Raw genomic sequence first — 19,723 nt, forward strand, 5'->3', positions numbered from 1 at the left:
ACAAATCAGGATAGTATGCCGTTACTACTTTATATTCATTGCAATTATCTTCACACGTAGCTGCTTGATTAGGCGTTATGTTATTATTATTTAGCTTGTTTACCCTGGAAAGACTTACGGAGTTTCATGAATCTTTCAGGAGAGTCTTGCCAAAATTTAGCAGTCGGGGGTGATGACTGCTATGCATAATCCCAGTTGTGTGTTTTGGAGGTACATTTTTTTAATCTCTTCAATTTGGACCATAAAGTCGGCACACGGTGGCCTTCTCTTGTGAATGACATCATGGGATCTTAAACGTCCACCGTGAATCAAACGGCACCTATTTTAAAGATTAAAACACCCACAGAATTAATCAGGGTGGCTGCTGGTTTCGAACCATGAACCTCTTTAACAAGCGGCTATTGCGCGACTGCTCTGAATTACATCGTGAGGAACCGGGCAGAGCTGAGACACGTTATGTGTGTTTGTATATATGTTGAACTTCTTTCGTAACATACGTAGCCAAAACATAGTAATCAGACGCGGGTATTCGCGTCTCTGTGCATGTGCTCGAGCTAAAAAAAAAAATAAGACATCATTCAGCACCATGCATTTTATGACGACTGCCCCCTAGGAGGGCCTTTAATGGAAATCCTGACAGGTACTTGGCTTGATAAGTTGAACATTATGATTTCTACGGCAACATGGAATGGATTTTCTCGGTACTCAACACTGTGCATGGTGCGGCGGGATCTTCCAGGGGTTTGAGGGATGTGTGTCATTGCAGTGCAGTCTCTCCTGCATTAATGTGAAAATAGCCTTGCTGCAGCTGAGTGGCCTGAAGGTGGTTTATTTTAGTGCTGCCTCTATAAATATGAGCATCTGCTCCTGGGAAGCTCGTGCAGGAAAGGGCTATTTTTTCTGGCAATGCTGCCGTGGGTCAGGTAGGTGATTGGTGTTTTCTAAAAATTATTTGCTCTAAATATATATAGAGCGTTTTGGAACAACCTTCATCTGGAAAGGGTTATTTGAGAAGACTTATTTGGGAAAATGTAGGTCTTCATATCTTGAGCTTGTCATGTCTTAAACATGACGAAAATAGTTTAACACTCGTGAAAATGCATACGACGTCAACATTCTTTCGAGTTAAAGCTTTTGTGACTGCAATGATTCATCTTCTTTGGTTCTTTCGGTAAAGTCACGTAGAAGATTCTTTCGAGTATTTGACATCTCAGATATTGTACGCGGGCAGACATAGTGATACCAATAGTGATATTCATAATATTAAGTTCCTTAGGAATGTGACGTTTTCAACTTCATTTTGCTTTTGTGTAGTCACTTCGCTGCTTCCACAACCATCATCCTGCTCCTTACCCTGTCCTACCTCACCGCTCACGACCGCATCCCTTGCCCCTCTCAGTCCCAGCAGTAACACAGTGCATGCTTGGCATGCACGGGCACTGGAACCAGTCGTGAAATGCATGGGGCTGATATCAGTAGTGGCATAGCTTCATTTCAACATTAGCCTTGCACCTGCTTGTATCAGTGTCCTCACTCTAACCCCTTCCCCCACGCAGACCTCCTGGAGAAATCACGAGTGGTGGGTCAGGCGCGCGGCGAGAGGAACTTCCACATCTTTTACCAGCTCCTAGCTGGAGCCTCGCCTCATTTGCTGGGTGCGTGCCGCAAACGCCACGTCGATATCCACGGGACACGACCATCGCCCACCACCGATCCAACACCACATCCACCCACCCGCCCACACTGCTCAACCCCAATGACACTTTACGTTGGCCCCTGCCGATTGGCGTGAGCAAGCGAGATCAAATCGAAGTGCATCATGTTTTTGCCAAACAGTAGCCTCCAAATGTAAGCGGCCCTCAACAATTTACACATTTACCCATTATTAGATTTACTCAGCATAAGTCTAACTTGCTGTTGAAAAATCTGTACTGAGCACCAAGGTCGTTGAGCTCCCTAAACCAGAGTGGAAAGGTGAGTGTGGGAATGTGAGTGGAGGAGAGCGTCTGAGTGAGATTTACACGCGAGCGAGACTATGTGTGTGAGTGGCGGGTCGAATGAGTGGATGAGCATGAGGGCATGTGAGTGAGAGTGTGAAGATTGTGTGGCCTCTAATTTGACACCTTGACACCTCCACCATTGCTCAGGATTAATTGTAATAGACTGATTATTTCCTGCGATGCATTCTGTCTCCAACAGCCATTATTTAGGACGCATAATGTATCTTCCTTTTGTCAAATTGCACAGCATTGGTATTGAATCCCATAATTTATTTCCCAAAGGAACAACGTTCTTAACTGCTGCAATCGCATTCATGCTCTTAATTGCTGGTAACTTTGCATTATTGGCCACTGGGCCTGTGCTCAGCATCCAACAATGAAAACAACGAAGAAAGGTCATGCACGTGCATGGATTCTGTAACGCGCTTCAGCATGAATTTATCGGAGGAAGTATTTAATGAGTGATAATATCATTACGTAATGAGCTCATGTGGATGCGAGGTATGTGCACGGCGTGTGATGGTATGACCTTGGCCATATTAGCTTATCAATTTAGCATTGCTATTGTATCGCTAAGTTATTTTAAACTCTTTGATTAAGTTAGCCGGTTTTCCAACCGGTACGTTCCTAATAGCAACACAACACGAACATATTTTTCTATAAGCTTATTTTTACGAGAGTTAAGGCTGACACCTGTTCCAGACAGACAGAGCTAATGCATTGACACTTTCGACCACTATTGAGTCGTATGACAAGCCAACACGGTGGCGTGTAGCACAGTATCGACAAGGCTCGATTATTGTAACTCACTATACTACGGGACGTCTGCCAAAAACATTACCAAGCTGCAGCGTGTACAAAACTATTTGGCACGTGTCGTGATGGGTACTAAAAGATCCATCCAGTGCTCGCTGAGCTGCATTGGCTTCCGGTTGCTGAATGAATACATTATAAGGTCGCACTCATTACACACAAAGTGCTTGCTGCAAATGAACCACAATACTTTGCTGATCTCATCAAGGAACATAAACCATCATGCGAACTCCGGTCATCCTCGCAGCGGCTTTTGTCTAGCCATCGAACAAAGACGGTCACTTCAGTGCACGCTTTCGGATGCACTTCTGCGGCCATCTGTAATGCTCTTCCTTCTGATATTATGAAGCCACTGGAGCTATGCACTTTTCAATTAGGATTGAAAACTCATTTCTTTAAAACTGCTTTTTGTGTTTAGTTTGATGTCCTTCCCTCGCACCTCTGATTAGTATGGTTGGCTATGTACGGTGCGAAAGAAGTTCCACATGTATATACATTCAACCTTCGTCATTTTGCGTAAAAACTGCCATTCCCACTACGTTTGGTGCAGAGCGACTGAAGCTGCAGCGCGACGTGGCAACGTACAGCTACCTGATGCAGAAGGACAGCGCCCACGTGCCAGGCATGGATGATGCCACGGTGTTCCAGACGACGCAGGTGAGGGCGAGGCGGGAGCGATGGGAGGCGACCGCGCGGGCCAGTGGTGCTAGAGAAATTCTGTGTGTATGTTGCATGTGTGCATGTTGAACTTCTTTCGCACCGTACATAGCCAAGCGTGCTAAACGGAGGTGCGGGGTGTACATGAGAAACCTCCGAGACCCTAATGCTGCTTGGGTGGCGTTCTTGCCCTGTGGCCACTCTGTGTTGGAGGAATATGGCTGTGAGAGATCAACGACTGATCGTGAGTGCGTACGGTCGGGGCCTTTATATATGTATCAGTCTGTGACCCATATTCTTAGCTCTTTCGGTAAAGTCACGTTGAAGGGAAACAATAAAATAATAAAATATATATAAAACAATAAAAATTCTCACGACGTTTCGACCATAACACAAACGGTCATCATCAGGTGTCTGTGACCCGTTTGTAATTTAACCCTACATTCAAAGAACCTTCACAGCAGTCATTTACAGATTCCAGAATGAAATGTGGTAGTGCTGTTGGTCATTTGCCATGCGGTACAGCTCCGTCATGGCAGAGACTAATTGAGCATGGCAGAGACTAATTGAGCATGTGAATTTCACTGTTACATTTTTTTGTCTACATCCTGATCCCTTTTTGTGTGGTACTATGGCATTATGAGCTCCCCCACACCTCGTCCTCCTGATTATCTACCTGCTAATCCTCTTCTTCTTGATCCTCCACGTCCTGGTCTTCCTCCTGGTCCTGGTCCTGAATCTCATCCTCCTAATTCTCTTCATAGTCCTCCTCTTGGTCTTCCCCCACTCGGTCCTTCTTCTGATCCTCCCCGCTCCTCCTGATTTCCCTGGTCCTTCTGGTTGCTGAAAACTTCTTTACAATCCCCTACAGTCCCACACTCCCTCCAATCCTTTGGATCATCACTCGCTTTCCAACCTTTCCTTCCCCCGCACCTCCGATAAGCATATGAACTTAGCTCTCCAATGCATTTTTGCGATTTTCCCTGTGCTGTTCGGCACGATATCTGACGCTTCGCTCCACGTGTTGGGAATGTCTTCTGCAGGCATGTTGAGCGGTGCGTCCGACATCATGCCAAACAAGACGCAGTACAATCTGAAATCACATCAGAGAGAAAAACAACACAACTGCAAAACCTACACATTCATGTTGTATATGTTAAATTGCCAACAGTGCTTCACAAATAACATTTATTATCAACACCAGTTGCAATGCTACAGTCAAACGCTGCTGTAAAAATAACCAACAGTCGCATTGTCCACTCAAGTTAGGAGTGCACATTGAGGACTGCAGACAACAGGTTCATGTGTCGGGTCATGTTGCTGAGAAGCAGGTTAGTGTTGTGAAAAATAGCCTCATAGCTCATTCAGTATAAATAAATATTCTGATTCTGGTACACCTGACACTGAGACATTTATTTGATCCTTACGGCGGTACCCCGGGGTACCAAATAACTACAAAGTGGGCCGAGGCAATTAAATATGTTATTTCTGAGACACTGTTGTATTCCCAGGGGTGTTACTTCACTCCGCGACTGGGTAACCAATCAATCCCACATCGGTGCCACACTCCGCGATGTCGAAACGCAGCGAGGACGATTACGCCGTGAACCCTGACAGGCACCGCAGTGGTGCATCGTGACTACAGCTCGTGTCGTGGTGTACAGCTTGTAGTAGTGTACAGATTGTAGTAGTGTACAGCTTGTAGTGGTGTACAGCTTGTAGTGTGGTGTACAGCTTGTAGTGTGGTGTACAGCTTGTAGTGTGGTGTACAGCTTGTAGTGTAGTGTACAGCTTGTAGTGTAGTGTACAGCTTGTAGTGTAGTGTACAGCTTGTAGTGTAGTGTACAGCTTGTAGTGTAGTGTACAGCTTGTAGTGTAGTGTACAGCTTGTAGTGTAGTGTACAGCTTGTAGTATACAGCTTGTGTCGTGGTGTACAGCTCGTGTCGTGGTGTACAGCTCGTGTCGTGGTGTACAGCTTGTAGTATACAGCTTGTAGTAGTATACAGCTTGTAGTAGTATACAGCTTGTAGTAGTATACAGCTTGTAGTATACAGCTTGTAGTAGTATACAGCTTGTAGTAGTATACAGCTTGTAGTATACAGCTTGTAGTGTACAGCTTGTAGTAGTGTACAGCTTGTAGTAGTGTACAGCTTGTAGTATACAGCTCGTGTCGTGGTGTACAGCTCGTGTCGTGGTGTACAGCTCGTGTCGTGGTGTACAGCTTGTAGTAGTGTACAGCTTGTAGTGGTGTACAGCTTGTAGTATACAGCTTGTAGTGTACAACTAGTAGTATACAGCTTGTAGTGTACAGCTTGTAGTATACAGCTTGTAGTATACAGCTTGTAGTGTACAGCTTGTAGTGTACAGCTTGTAGTATACAGCTTGTAGTGTACAGCTTGTAGTATACAGCTTGTAGTGTACAGCTTGTAGTGTACAGCTTGTAGTGTACAGCTTGTAGTGTACAGCTTGTAGTGTACAGCTTGTAGTATACAGCTTGTAGTGTACAGCTTGTAGTGTACAGCTTGTAGTATACAGCTTGTAGTATACAGCTTGTAGTATACAGCTTGTAGTGTACAGTTTGTAGTGTACAGCTTGTAGTGTACAGCTTGTAGTGTACAGCTTGTAGTATACAGCTAGTAGTATACAGCTTGTAGTGTACAGCTTGTAGTGTACAGCTTGTAGTATACAGCTTGTAGTATACAGCTTGTCGTGGTGTACAGCTTGTAGTATACAGCTTGTAGTATACAGCTAGTAGTATACAGCTTGTAGTGTACAGCTTGTAGTATACAGCTAGTAGTATACAGCTTGTAGTGTACAGCTTGTAGTGTACAGCTTGTAGTATACAGCTTGTAGTGTACAGCTTGTCGTGGTGTACAGCTTGTAGTGTACAGCTTGTAGTATACAGCTTGTAGTGTACAGCTTGTAGTATACAGCTTGTAGTATACAGCTTGTAGTGTACAGCTTGTAGTGTACAGCTTGTAGTGTACAGCTTGTAGTATACAGCTTGTAGTGTACAGCTTGTAGTGTACAGCTTGTAGTATACAGCTTGTAGTATACAGCTTGTAGTATACAGCTTGTCGTGGTGTACAGCTTGTCGTAGTGTACAGCTTGTCGAGATGAGTCGATTGCCACATCGCCGACCATCAACAGACTAAAAATGACTGCATCACGGACATCGTGCGAGAGCCGGGGTACTATGGTACTATGGTACCCCGGGGTACCACGATAAGGTTAATTTCTCTGAAGAGAGAAGTCTCAGCAAGCCAGGAGATCTGTGAGTTTCCTCACCGATACCTCGTGTGCACTCTCCGCACACCTCATTGTTTTTCTACATTCCTTTTTCAAAGGATGTCTCATATGCAGTTGGTGCTGAGGTTGGGTGAATTCTTTCCTTGATCGTCTTCCTGTCATTTGTCATTCATATGTCACAAGACAAAGACATGTCACAAGACAAAGACATATTTCACACACATACCAACGTGTCAAGCCATTGTTTACCCGTGAAACTGATTTCGAGAGCAATGCTATTCTATAAATACATCGTCGTCATCATAATGAGCCATGATTTATCCAATGCTGGGTGAAGGCCTCCTCAACCTGTGGATATTTAGCATGGTCCCCTGATTCAATAGTTCATCTGCTTCCTGCACAAGAGCTGATTTCATCGCTCCACCTTTGCATTGGTCATTTCCTGGCTGCCACTGTCATTATTATTGACCACCAGCTGTAATACCATCTAACGATGTGTTCTGCCCATGCCCACTTACTATTCTGACAACAGTTAATATATATTGTCTCCGACTTGCTGATGCTTTCTACTCCTTGTGCTCTTCATTGTATGTCATTGTAATTCCATGCATGTGCTTCTCCATGGTTCTTGGCACACTCTTCAGCATTTCTTACATTTTCTATGTGAAGGTCATTACTTCTGATCTGTGTACAATTTTTAAACACTATCTTCTTTCGGCACATTGTTTTTTTTTGCATTTATAAGTTTAGTTAAAAAAAAACAACCCCACTTACTCTTGTCCTCTTTATTTAATTAATTTGATCCTAGTCACATTTCAACAACTGCCCTGGATATACACACCTTGATGTATTTTCCAGTTGTGTCCCTCCAACATATAGCTTACGTTTTCTTGGTTCTTTCGGTAAAGTCACGTAAAAGGGAAATAATAAAATAATAAAAATAAAACATAATAAAATAAATCGAAATGTAGCTTACGTTGTTACGTGAACTGGTACATGACTTTTGTTTTGCTCATTCATATTGAGCCCAACTTTGTGGCCTTCTTTATTCAGTTCTTCAATCATTCCCTGTGACCAATTTCCGTTTGTTGTTACAATGGCTATATCATCAGCAAATCTGAGATGTTTCATATTTATTCTGTGTACACTTTTGCCTTTTTTTTGTCTACAATCCAAGTTTTCGGAAAATGTCTTCAAATGTAGTCTATAAATAACTTTGCTGAGAGAATGTCTACTTGGCTGATGACTCTTATCATATGTATTTTGTTACTTCGTTCCCTAGATTTAACCAGGTAAGAGCCTTTTGAGATAAGCGTGTCAGACTCTGGGAATGTAAAACAAATGAAATGTCCAAAATGTATTGTTGAAGACATAACACTGTGGATGATGAAATCTACATTTTATGTAACGTGGCAAAGGCCGAAACACTTTATTTCTTATACTTTCACATGTATTTTTTCATACTGTAGTTGAAATGTGCGCATCTCTGTGAAATCTGTAGCTTAACTGCCGCTAGAATATGACCAATCTATGCACTCTCAGAGGCAATTTATAAATGTCATAAAATATAACCTTGCCTCAGTGTATCTAAAGGTGTTATCTTCAGGAGAGCCCTTGTTGTCCTTCCCCCGCACCTCCGATTAGCACGGTTAGCTATGTACGGTGCACAAGAAGTTCAAAATACATACATTGGGAGCGTTTGGCGAATACTATTGATGAGTATTTTTGTCACTGTGAAATAAATTATGTACAATGCACTCTTATAGACATGTTTACTGTAAAGGCAGCAGTGCTAAACCTGCCGGGATTAAATCAATAACTTGGATAACAGCGGCAGCTGGAACACATAACCACAGTTTTTGCTGCTGAAATAAACACGCGCGCTTGACGAAACACTTTCCGCTGCGCGAGCGAGAAGCGCGTGTCACCTCAACAGCAAATAACCACGGCTAGAGTTGCCACCTTTGAACAGCAGCCGGGCATCGCCAGCTCCTGGCTAAGCAGACCGAGACACACAGAGTTGCGATGGGGGCCCGTGCGGCTGGAAGCCAGGACAAATGGGTACTTTCCCACGTTATCGAACGCGACTCGAGACGGGCTGCGATGCCGGAGATAAATGGCTTCGTTAAATTTAGGCTCCGGCATGAGGGGGGCCGTGGGCCGGGTGGTCCAGACTGCTCTTTCCGCGACTTGCGCCCGCCCGCTACCCCTCTCGCTGTTGCCCTCCGCCCTTCGCGGAGGAACGCACGGTAAAATGTTCCGTCACGCTCCGTCGCTTTCAAAACACTAGCAACCAGACGTGCGTTTGATTAACGGTTGGCATTGAAAGATGTTCATTGTCGCCGCTCTTTGAGGGTCACTTTTTTTAGTCCACGTTTTTTTTCTCTCCACTTAAAAAACTGTAATTCTGTTCGACTGCTAAGTAAATAAATCCTACACGCAGCTTATATGTTGAAATGAGAGTGTGGCATTACGGAGGTCCCGCGTGGTTACGTTGAGATGCTGAAGGAGTTGCGATGGTTTCACTGCCTCTCCAAACGCCACGGTGGCAGTGCAGAGGGGTCGATCTTCCCTCTGCCGGCACAGACGTATTCTTCCTGTTTGTTTTGCACGCTTGCGGGTTGCTTTCAGTGGTGGAAAAATACTGCTTCCCATGGCTGCAAAACCGAGCCACTCTCCATTTGGCTGCGCTGATGAATGGGCGCCTCCCACCAGCCCCACGGACGCTGGGGTCAAGGCTGTGTGAGGAAAGCTGTCTGCTCGAGCATGATTGGTGGGGTATTCATAGGCCCAAGGCTCATGCAGCTAACCTTGCACCTGTGATCCAGGGTCATGCAGCCCACCTTGCGCCTGTGATGCAGGGTGTTAATGCATAATAGACGCGAATATACCCCCAAACACTACGGTTTACTTCTACTCCTGAAAACACTGGATGACGATTGGCCAATAACCCAAGAAGAACCTTCCCTGAAAACATGTGAGATTCAGCTCAGGCTTCCCTGGGTAAGAATAACGGTTATTACAACAGTCGCTCTTGTTTCCCAGCACCGATGCTGCTTTACTGCAAGTGAGCAACCGCTTATAAAGTCACACTCGTCCTCGCCACCGCTTCGGGGCGATCATGATGACCGTCACGGGCGGTCGGGTTTGAATGGCAGTTGTATGACCGGAGCGGAGGGGGGGAAAGGGAAGAGAGTGCGATCTTGAACAAAAACAATGCAGCTGTGATGAGATACGGGGGCGTCTGATGCTGAGGATGTGCGTGGGTACGGACGAGTCGGCTTATGTCCACTCCCTCCGTGTGCTTCCCGCCGCACGCTGCAACGTCTGGCTTGCGCCTCTGCCTCGCGGCAATGGGAGTGGCTCCACATGAGGAAAGTGAAACCCAACAGTTCATATGGATGGTTGCCGCCTCTGAGCTACGTAAAACCAGGACACCTCATGGGAAGAAGAAGCGTATCTCACCGTAGAGGAAGAGGGGAGAACTACGTGCTAATGCGCCGTCTTGGAGTGGTGTATTATTAGGCAACTGGCAGAAACTGGGACGGTAAATGTTCGCTGCAGACTCCCGAGGACATCTACCTTAAACAGAAGACGATCCATGCGTGCTAACCAGGTGTCAATGCTCGTGTATAGATGCAGCAGCCTCCCTGCACCTGTCCAGCTCCCACGGCCCTTGTAGAGTCACAAGTGGAGCCGCGGGAGCCCCGCGGGTGACCTGCGTGGACCGTGCGATGACGAGCGCCGCGCCGTGCCCATCTGCAGAGAGCGATGCAGGTGATTGGATTCGAGGCGGGCGAGGTGAGCAGCGTCCTGGAGGTGGTGGCCGCTGTGCTCAAGCTGGGCAACGTGCACCTCTCGGGGACCGGGTGGGCCAACGGCGTCGAGCAAAACGGCGATACGACGACCGGCACGTCAGGTTGGTGGCAGCTCAGGATGGGGGAGGGTGGGGTGGGGGGGGGTTACAAATGTCATTCACACCTGGTGGGGTGTGATTTCTGTGCCGTCTAAAATGTAAGAATCACACTCCAGAGGTATTGTAGGTATTCAATTGTTGCTGCTTCAGTGATCTCAGTCAATAACAGGCTCAGTAAAAATAAAAACGTGTTTTCCTTCACTGAGAGGAAAATTATATTTTGACAATTCAGATGAATGATGAGGGCCAGTTAGCCAAAACACATACTTCTTCCAATTTTTATTGTTGCTCAACCAGTTTTTTTAGGGACAGAGCTATTGGAACTGACCACTGCATGTAGATGAACTTGTGAGGAGGGCTGGGTGGAGAAGATTGGTGAGAGTGCGATGAGAGTCTGTCTAAATGCAAATCCTTTCTTTCACGAAGTCACTTTAGTTGACGAGTTTTGAAAGAAATAAAAAAATGAAACCTGTACAAAAAAGTCATTTTCACTGTGCTCAACGAGCATGGGGCGGCACTAATCTCCAGTGATGGTCTTGAGCTATGCCACATTCCAAAGTTGAAGATATGTTTTTTTTTACCAAATAGATATACTGTATACATAAATTCTCCCTTTGTCAGACAAGGGTAAAAGTCTGCTAGCTTCAGCACTCTGGTTCCCTGTGATTCTACGCTTCACTGTGACACTCTTTGCCGCACTTGCTGCTGTGTACCCTCCTCACAGACTTGCTGGACGTCTCCTCTCTGCTGGGACTGCAGCCTTCGGTGCTGGGCCGGGCACTCACCACCCGCACCGTGGAGGCGAGACAGGAGAAGGTGTCAACGACGCTCAACCTAGCCCAGGTACAACTAATTTATCCATTTTCTATTGGCACATTTGAGCTGTGCCAGCACGGGGCCCTCGCAGTATAGGTGGGTTTCCACTGGCTGTTTTCCAAGCTGAGCCGGAACCAAACCGTGATATGCTGGCACACCAGACGTCTGAATCTGGCTCTGTATCAAGCCAGGCTGGAGGTCGGGTATAATGATGCATTCATTGCCTGTGACATCAGTCACGCAAATAAAACACGTAATGATGGAAAGCTGTAATCCAGTGCTCTGGAAGCAGGGTTTCTGAGACTCCTAAGGCCACTGCGTTGTGAGTTAGCTGTAACATGACAGTTCAATGAATGGGTTCTTGACCCATCTATATGGACTATTGAGTGTTTTTCCTTTTGTATGTCTATGGGTTTTTTCCCCGTTCTCCAATTTCCTCCCTCATGTAAAACACTTTTTAAAAAAATACATTTGACAAAAATTCCAATGAAGGACTCTCCTGAAAATGTATTTTGAGTCTTGATCAGGATTTCCTGGATGACTTAAGGACATTCATTTACTTGTATTCACACTCATGCACTCGTGTGGGTGCTAGGGTAGCCACCACTGATTGACAAAAAAAACAGGACATATCATGCGAAGATTATCTCACAATAACCAGAAAAGGTGAGAATCACGCATAAATGCACCCTCTTGAAAGAAGAAAAACTAAAATTGGACTTCTGTCCAGGAATGAATTACAGATTTCCCACGACAGATGTATATATGTTGAACTTCTTTTGCACCGTATGTAGCCAACCGTGCTAATCGGAGGTGCGGAGACAGCTACCTCGAAAAGAGGATGTTGGGAAGACCAGGACATGTGGCAATCCTAGTCGGAGCGTGTTGCTGTGCACGCTTTCTTACGTTGCACGTGTCACTACACTAGGCGTACTACGCCCGGGACGCGCTCTGCAAGAACATGTACAGCCGGCTCTTCTCATGGGTTGTGAGCCGTATCAACAAGAGTATCAAGGTGCGCACCATCCCCGGACACCCCTGCTATCCCCCACCGCACGCCACTGAATTGTTCATCCGAGCGCATTTACTCACCTCCAGTTTTATTACCGTGCTGCAGAGGAGTCCCCGGCCAGGGATGCAGGGAGTGCAATACTCACTCCCCCCTCGGGTACTGAGCACGTGAACATAGACCTCAGTACAAATGCAGGAGATGCGAGAACACATGTTTAATGTTAATACTCAATGAAATGTCAACTGTAAAAAAATAAAATCTTAGTGATATGAGCTTCGTTCCCGAGGATATTGTGAGCATCGTATCAACTTTAATCGGGGACTGCTATACAATCAGGCCTCTTATCGTGTGTTTAATATTGTCAAGTGGCTGGGAAAGTGACTGAAAATCGTGCATTGTAATTGGCCATTAGGTACCACTGATTGATTACACCTGGTTTTGTTTATATATAATGTTATATACATATAAAAACATGCATTGCAAAATAGTATCATATAATTGTACTTTGCAACAAAAGTGGCTGTCCCTCATATAGAAAATGACCCAGTGTCCAAAAATTACATAAAATGTTTCTGTAATGTTCATTGAATTGTATCTTTCATTTGCAGGTGCAAAAGCACACCCAGAAGAAAGTGATGGGTGTGCTGGACATATATGGCTTCGAGATATTTGAGGTATGGTAACTTCATAGTGCAAATGAACCCGATGTGGCATGACCCTATAATTTAAGTTAAAATCTGTTTCTTTTTTCACATGTGCAAGAATTTCTGGACAATTACAAAACGACAAAACACAAGTTTAAAACAGCACCATTAAAATATAGAAGAAAAACTATATATTTTAGAGCTATGATGATATATCCACCTACGTTATTATGAGATGGTGCCTTCTTTGTAAGCGGTTCCATCCCAACAGTGCCACGTGGTTACAGCACGAAGTGTGGTGAGATGTGATTGGCCACTACAGCTCGGCGTCTTACTCTTGCCCAAGGATCTCATCTTCACACACACACACGTAGAAACCATCACATGCACGGTACATACAATGTTGAATGTGTCAGTCATAAAGTTTACAACTGTGTGGGCCTTTATTTAATTAAACTTGCATCCACTTAAGTAAAATGTGGGTCCATTTTACATCTCGCTGTTGTTGTGAATATAATTGAAGACAAACTGCGTGTTGCGCGATTTCAACTACACGCATGGATGTGTTGTGATCCTAACCGGTTATTCGTCTCACACCCCCTTGCCTGTGTGCAGTCCAACGTGAGTAACCTACGGCCTCATGCATGCGTGTGCGCTATAAGCGTTTGTGTGCGCAGTGCTTTTCACTATGTCCATGCGGAGACAATTCGTGTGTGTCTGCGTAGTCTAGGGTTGTCATCTCTGATGTACAAAAAAACCCAGTACTCATCATGGGAAGAAGAATGTCTCACAATACCAGAATAGGGAAGAACTACAGTACTTGTACATGCATTGTCTTGAGTGGTGCATTAATACGCCCACTGACAATACACATGCATTTTAACATTACAGATTTCCCTCTAAAGCTATTTTAAAAAGATGATCCTGGGAAAACCAGGACAGGTGGCAACCCTAGTGTAAATTTCGATTTAAAGCTTTCGTGACTGCAATGATTCATCTTCTTTGGTTCTTTCGGTAAAGTCACGTAGAATGAGAATAAAATAATAGGCCGCTTGTGTTGTGGCCGAAACGTCGTGAGAATATTATTGTGTTATTTTATTTTATCAATTTATTATTTTATTCTCATTCTACGTGACTTTACCGAAAGAACCAAAGAAGATGAACCCTAGTGTAGTTGTACACTTTGTGTTGTTTGCATGGTGTCGCAGTGGTTAGCATACTTCACTACAATCAGTGGTATCTGAATCTGACCTGGGTCTCTGTGACATCAAACCAATGAGTGCCTGGTTTGGTGTGAGCACTGGGAAACCCTAGATGGCCAGGTGTGGTGCTTGCCAATACCAGCCACTTGTGTGGCATGTACTATCATCAACATTTAATTTGTGTGCCTTGAATTTCACCTTATTGAATTGTCTCCCAGGTCTTCCTTGGAAAGGAGACATTTGCCCAGTGGTTTGTTACCTACTTCTAACTAATGATTGGCTGTAGGATCTTTATAATAATGGCACTTGCTCATATAGCTTGTACGACCTAGTGATGGAATGTTGTATCTGTGTGCGTAAGGTGTACAAATGTCCATGTGAACATGTTTAAATGCACGCGCGTGTTTTTGCATGTGTGTGCACATTTTTATGGCACATGTGCGTGTTTGTGCATGCGCGTGCATGCACCTGTGCCTCTGCGTGCCGGGGCATTCGTGTGAGCACGGTGGCGATCGCTGAGCTCCATCGTGACTTGGCTTCTCCCCTGCGGGAGGTGTGACCTCCGCAGTCGTGCGCGTGTGTGCGAGCGAGCGTGTGTGTGTGTGCGAGCGAGCGTGTGTGTGTGCGCGTGTGTGCGAGCGAGCGTGTGTGTGTGCGCGTGTGCGAGCGAGCGTGCGTGTGTGTGTGCGCGTGCATTCTGTCATCGCTTTCAGCCCTGCACGCGGCCTGCGGGTCACCGTGCAGAGCCAGCGCGAGCTGCTCGAACTAAACAAAACTAACCCCACGAAAGCCACCGCTGCTGCGTGCACTCACACGTGGTGCGATTGCATATGCTGACACGTGACGTATGTATGTATGTTGAACTTATTTTGGACCGTACGTAGCCAACCGTGCCAATCAGAGGTGCGGGGGAAGCACACCAAACTAAACACTAAAAGCAGTTCTAAAGAAATACATTTTCAATCTAGTTATAAAATTGCATAGCTCCAGTGGCTTCCTAATTTCGGAAGGAAGAGCGTTCCAGACGGCCACAAAAGTGCATCTGAAACCACGCAATGCAATGGCTGTCTTTGTTTGATGACGATCTAAAAGCCGCTGCGAGAATGACCGGAGTTTGCGTGATGGTTTATGCTCCTTGACGATATCCTTAATGAGATTGTGCATTGGCTCAATCAATGTGAGTTTGACTGCACGATTACGCTGTTCTTTTTTTTCAGTGATGTGCCTGTGAGTGGCTGATTGAGGTGGTAGATGCGATGTGTGGTGCCTGTGAGGCTGCAAAGTAGAGCGGAGGCTCTGTTGATTGGAAATGGCTCAACTCCATTCCTCCTAGATAAGGCCTCTCTCATTTGTCTACTCAGCTCAGCATTTAAATGTTAGAGAAGTTAAAAAAAACTTTCATGAAAAATAACATCGTACAGCTTGGATATTTATAGCATTAACATCCAAAAGTACCGCCCGACAATATCTCGACATAAGAATGCTTTGTCAATGCAGAGCAATCTCAACTGAGTTGGAAGGCCTTTTAAAGAGGTTCCTGCCTACAATGGTTGGGCCAATTTTTAATTCATAATAAGAAATAATTAACACATATATGCAAGTATGCATATGGTTAGCATTGCCAAGAGATGATCACTAACACATTAAACATGAGGGAAATAGATTTAAATTTTGATGCAGGCATGAAGGTATTTTTTTGTTCACGTAAACATAGAAAAAACAGACTAATGTTAATTTGTAGGCTGGTGCTGTGTACACCTTGTGCTGCAAAGGGACAGCTGCCACTGGTGGATCCCCTTGGCTAAAGCAGGGCATTGGAATGGTTGAAATGAGGTGCATTATCAAGCACTTTGAGTTGCTGTGGCATTTAAGTGCCCTGTAAATGCAATGCTTTATCGTTTGTGATTTTAAGCGACACCAGCAAGGCTTTTGAAAGAGCTGTGGTCCATGCTTTCCGCTTCTCCAGGCAGTGGATATATGTGCGCGCGTACCCATTTGAGTTTCACACACACGTAACCCATCGGTGCCTCTTCCCTGTGCAGGACAACAGCTTTGAGCAATTCATCATCAACTACTGCAACGAGAAGCTGCAGCAGATCTTCATTGAGATGACGCTCAAGGAGGAGCAGGAGGAGTACGTGCGCGAGGTTAGTCATTAGAGGGACCAAGCACACACCATGAGTATTTTCAGATTACGCCTGCGGCATGTAGAAAAGCACTTAACGCATACATAGACAGCATGTGGTTACAGCAGCAAATAGAGCAAATCAATGATATTCTAATAAAAGTCAATAGTTACTCTGCATTCAAAAACTGCTTGGTTGCCTGAGCTTGTTATGAACGTTCCACATTACTACGGCAGGAGACAATTTTGTTGAAAGGACTTTCCACAAATTGATGCTCAGTTTATCAGTCCTGCATCAGGATTTGAACTTACAAGTTTCTGATTGTGAGTTAAAACTCTGCCGCAGCACCACGTGGCTGAAAATCAATGTTCCCCTCTCAATTTAGTTGTATGATATCGTGTTAGCACTGAAGTGCATCTAATATGTGACTCGGAGCGAGACCTCTCTTGGGATGTGTTCAGTATATTATGAAACGTTCTCCCACTGTGAAGCCGTCCCTATACACGTGAATGCTCACCAAGTACCGCGTGTGCCTCAAGTCTCTGTGACGTTGGGCATTTTCCCAGCTCCACTGAAGGGAGTGAGGAATGGCGACCGCTTAAACAGACGTGCCTCACAATTGCTTTTTCATGCCACTGCTGGCGAAAGGGGTCTCCACTAGATGGAGCTCTAGAGAGCCCCATCCAGAGGGTACTTGGCCTACTCTTCCATGCTGGCCAGACGTCTTGGAAGAGACGGGAGTAGCCACATTTGACCCCACCGCACGCGACTTGCCGATATAACTATGGTGTACCGCTGGCCAATACAGTGCGGGCCGGGAGATCAAATCGATCGGGTGACCATTACATCATGGACTCGACGATTAAGCTTCAGTTGCTGCGACGATGCAAGATGGTGACTGCCGTGCTGTGACCCAAATTTAAATGCGAGAGGTCTTCAGGGCTGGAGGTATAGGCGTCTTCGAGCGCGCTTACGTCGATTGATTCATGAGCATTCAAACACGGCGGCTTTGAGGATTCAGCAATCGTGCCAGACGCACATCAACACATCAACTATGCATGAAGAACCCCCCCCCCCCAGTCCACCAGCACACCACCCCTATTGTCAAGTCCAAATGGCTTTTCGCGTCACACGCATTATCCACTTAAAATGACATATTTTTTTTTTTCCAAATGGATTATTTATAAGGTGTGAAGCAGCCGTTGAACGTAGCCGTCAGGTCCCCAGGGCTCGCGGCGTTGCAGGTGCGTGGCGGCAGGCGGCCAGGCAGGTAGGCGCTGCCCGCACGCCTGCCCGCGTGTTCCACGGCGAGCGGGGTGATGGCAGCCTCAATTCCTCACGCCCGTGGTGGAGTTTAAATTAAAAAAAAATAGTTTTTTTTGTGTTGACTCGTTCTCGTGGGGCCTTCAAACAAATTAAAAAAAAAGAAAGAGGTAAAGGTAAGGCCGCAGTCGAACCTAATGATTTGAATCACTTAATTGTTAACTAGTGTGGAATTGTTTTGACGATAGCATTAGATTTTTTTTTTTGCTGCGGATATATTTGTCAATTTTATTTTATAATATACATGTCACGGCTGTGCTAACGGTAGTACTTAGCACATGAGTAGCATGGGCGTTTAAAAAAAAAGGCGTAAAAACTAAGCGGAGTTGTGGTTTGTTTTTATTGTTTGGGAGTTCCCGAGGGCCCGGCAGGGTGACAGGCGGCGCTCTTTGCCAGGTTCCACCGTGGCTGTGATGAGTGATTGTTTACCTTCAACCGGCATAAATGCGCTGCTGCTTTGCTCATTATTTTTACATAATATAAAGCGTTCGTACACTTTAAAATACATTAAAGGGAAGCTACTGATTGATTAAATAAAATAAAATTAATTTAAAGGCCTTGAACACAATGGATATTAAACGTTGTTGGATAAATTATGACTATTAAATGGGGTTTGCCAAATTATTTGACACTCAATAAAAAAACTACACTGAAGGAAATGTTCCTATTGTAGAGGATAATTGGTCAATTGGGACAATCATCAATATTGCCTGCACAAAATCACTGGAATGCGCCCAATCTCATCAGATCTTGGAAGCTAAGCAAGGATGAGCCTGATTGTGCTTGGATGGGTGATCATCTCTGTGCATGAAAAGACAGGGTTCATAAACCCATCTTTCCGCACCCACCCCACCTTGGCCAACCCGCATTTACCGGTGTGTTGAAGTATAATTAAAATAGGCATTGCAATCTGCAAGGCTTGGGCAGGCCCTCATCCAGCAGTGGATTGACAAAACTGGCTGTACATGTACAATTCAAAAGGAGCTTGACGATAAAGACAATACTGTATGTTTATTTTATAAAGTCGCTATATTTAACCTGATGACGTTAACTCCTAATTTTATAAAGTTGCTTTATTTAGATTCATCGTGTTAACGCCACAATCCCCAGAGTCAGAACAAATTAGTTAGTTAAAAGGTGTTCATAATGCATACCTTGGCACCAACACAGCTGCGGTTTACTGTGATAAGCGGAACATTTTTGGCCGTGGATTTTCCCACAGAGAGCGAACACAGACACGCACGGGGCATAGTGTTTGCAACACGTATTATTACTGCAGATATGATATCACTATCGTTCGGTGTCTAAGCTCACTGCCAGTGCCGCTGGCATCTGCTTTTTAACTTAAGCTGATCTGTCAGCAGGGGCTTAACAGAGCGCGTTTCAGGGAGACGCCGGGACTTTACCAAAGGATGCTGGATTATGGGAAAATGGGTGAAATTAACAAAGCCTGTGTGTGATTAAAAGAAAACCCTGTGGTCAGCAGGAAACCCCACACAAGGGTTCAGGATTTATTTTCACTGGGATTGAAGCCTAAATTAGAGCTGTGTGGGACAATCCCACACTGCACTGCCCCACATCCCCCCATTCCCTGTTTGACTCGTGTGTTTACCCGTCGGACCGGACGAAGCAGTGCCCAATCAGAGTGTATGAATCTCAATCAGAAGGTTGAGTTTCATTTCCAGTCAGGGGTTGAGTCAGCCCATATATTTCCCGGGAGAAACGAGGATTTTCCACCACCTGCTTAACAGCTTGCAGTGGTGATAAGCGCCGTTGCATGATTGTTTCAGCAGGGAGACACGACGACGTGACTTGATTGTATGTATGTACAGACCACTTTGGGATAACCTGAACCATACAGCACATGGAGCAACACAGCTCACCACAACTTCGAGTCTTGAGCCAGCTGAACCATGCCGTCCCATTTACACTCTTATTTTATTCCCAAATATAACGATGTGAAA

At 45.2% G+C, this 19,723-nt stretch overlaps 1 protein-coding gene across 1 annotated transcript in view; it reads left to right on the forward strand.

Annotated features, from left to right (window-relative positions):
• MYO1B (myosin IB) overlaps positions 1–19,723 on the forward strand; it is a 73,403-nt gene that overhangs the window by 33,874 nt on the left and 19,806 nt on the right. Inside the window, exons 8-14 of the mRNA XM_032946255.2 lie at positions 1,557–1,655; positions 3,364–3,470; positions 10,486–10,639; positions 11,361–11,479; positions 12,381–12,467; positions 13,073–13,138; positions 16,353–16,457. Coding sequence (XP_032802146.2) covers positions 1,557–1,655; positions 3,364–3,470; positions 10,486–10,639; positions 11,361–11,479; positions 12,381–12,467; positions 13,073–13,138; positions 16,353–16,457 — 737 coding nt within the window. The remainder of the gene's footprint in view (positions 1–1,556; positions 1,656–3,363; positions 3,471–10,485; positions 10,640–11,360; positions 11,480–12,380; positions 12,468–13,072; positions 13,139–16,352; positions 16,458–19,723) is intronic.

Source organism: Petromyzon marinus, chromosome 4, assembly GCF_048934315.1.
Source record: "Petromyzon marinus isolate PM22_M1 ecotype Great Lakes invasive population chromosome 4, UKy_Petmar_22M1.pri1.0, whole genome shotgun sequence".
Lineage (NCBI taxonomy): Eukaryota > Metazoa > Chordata > Hyperoartia > Petromyzontiformes > Petromyzontidae > Petromyzon > Petromyzon marinus.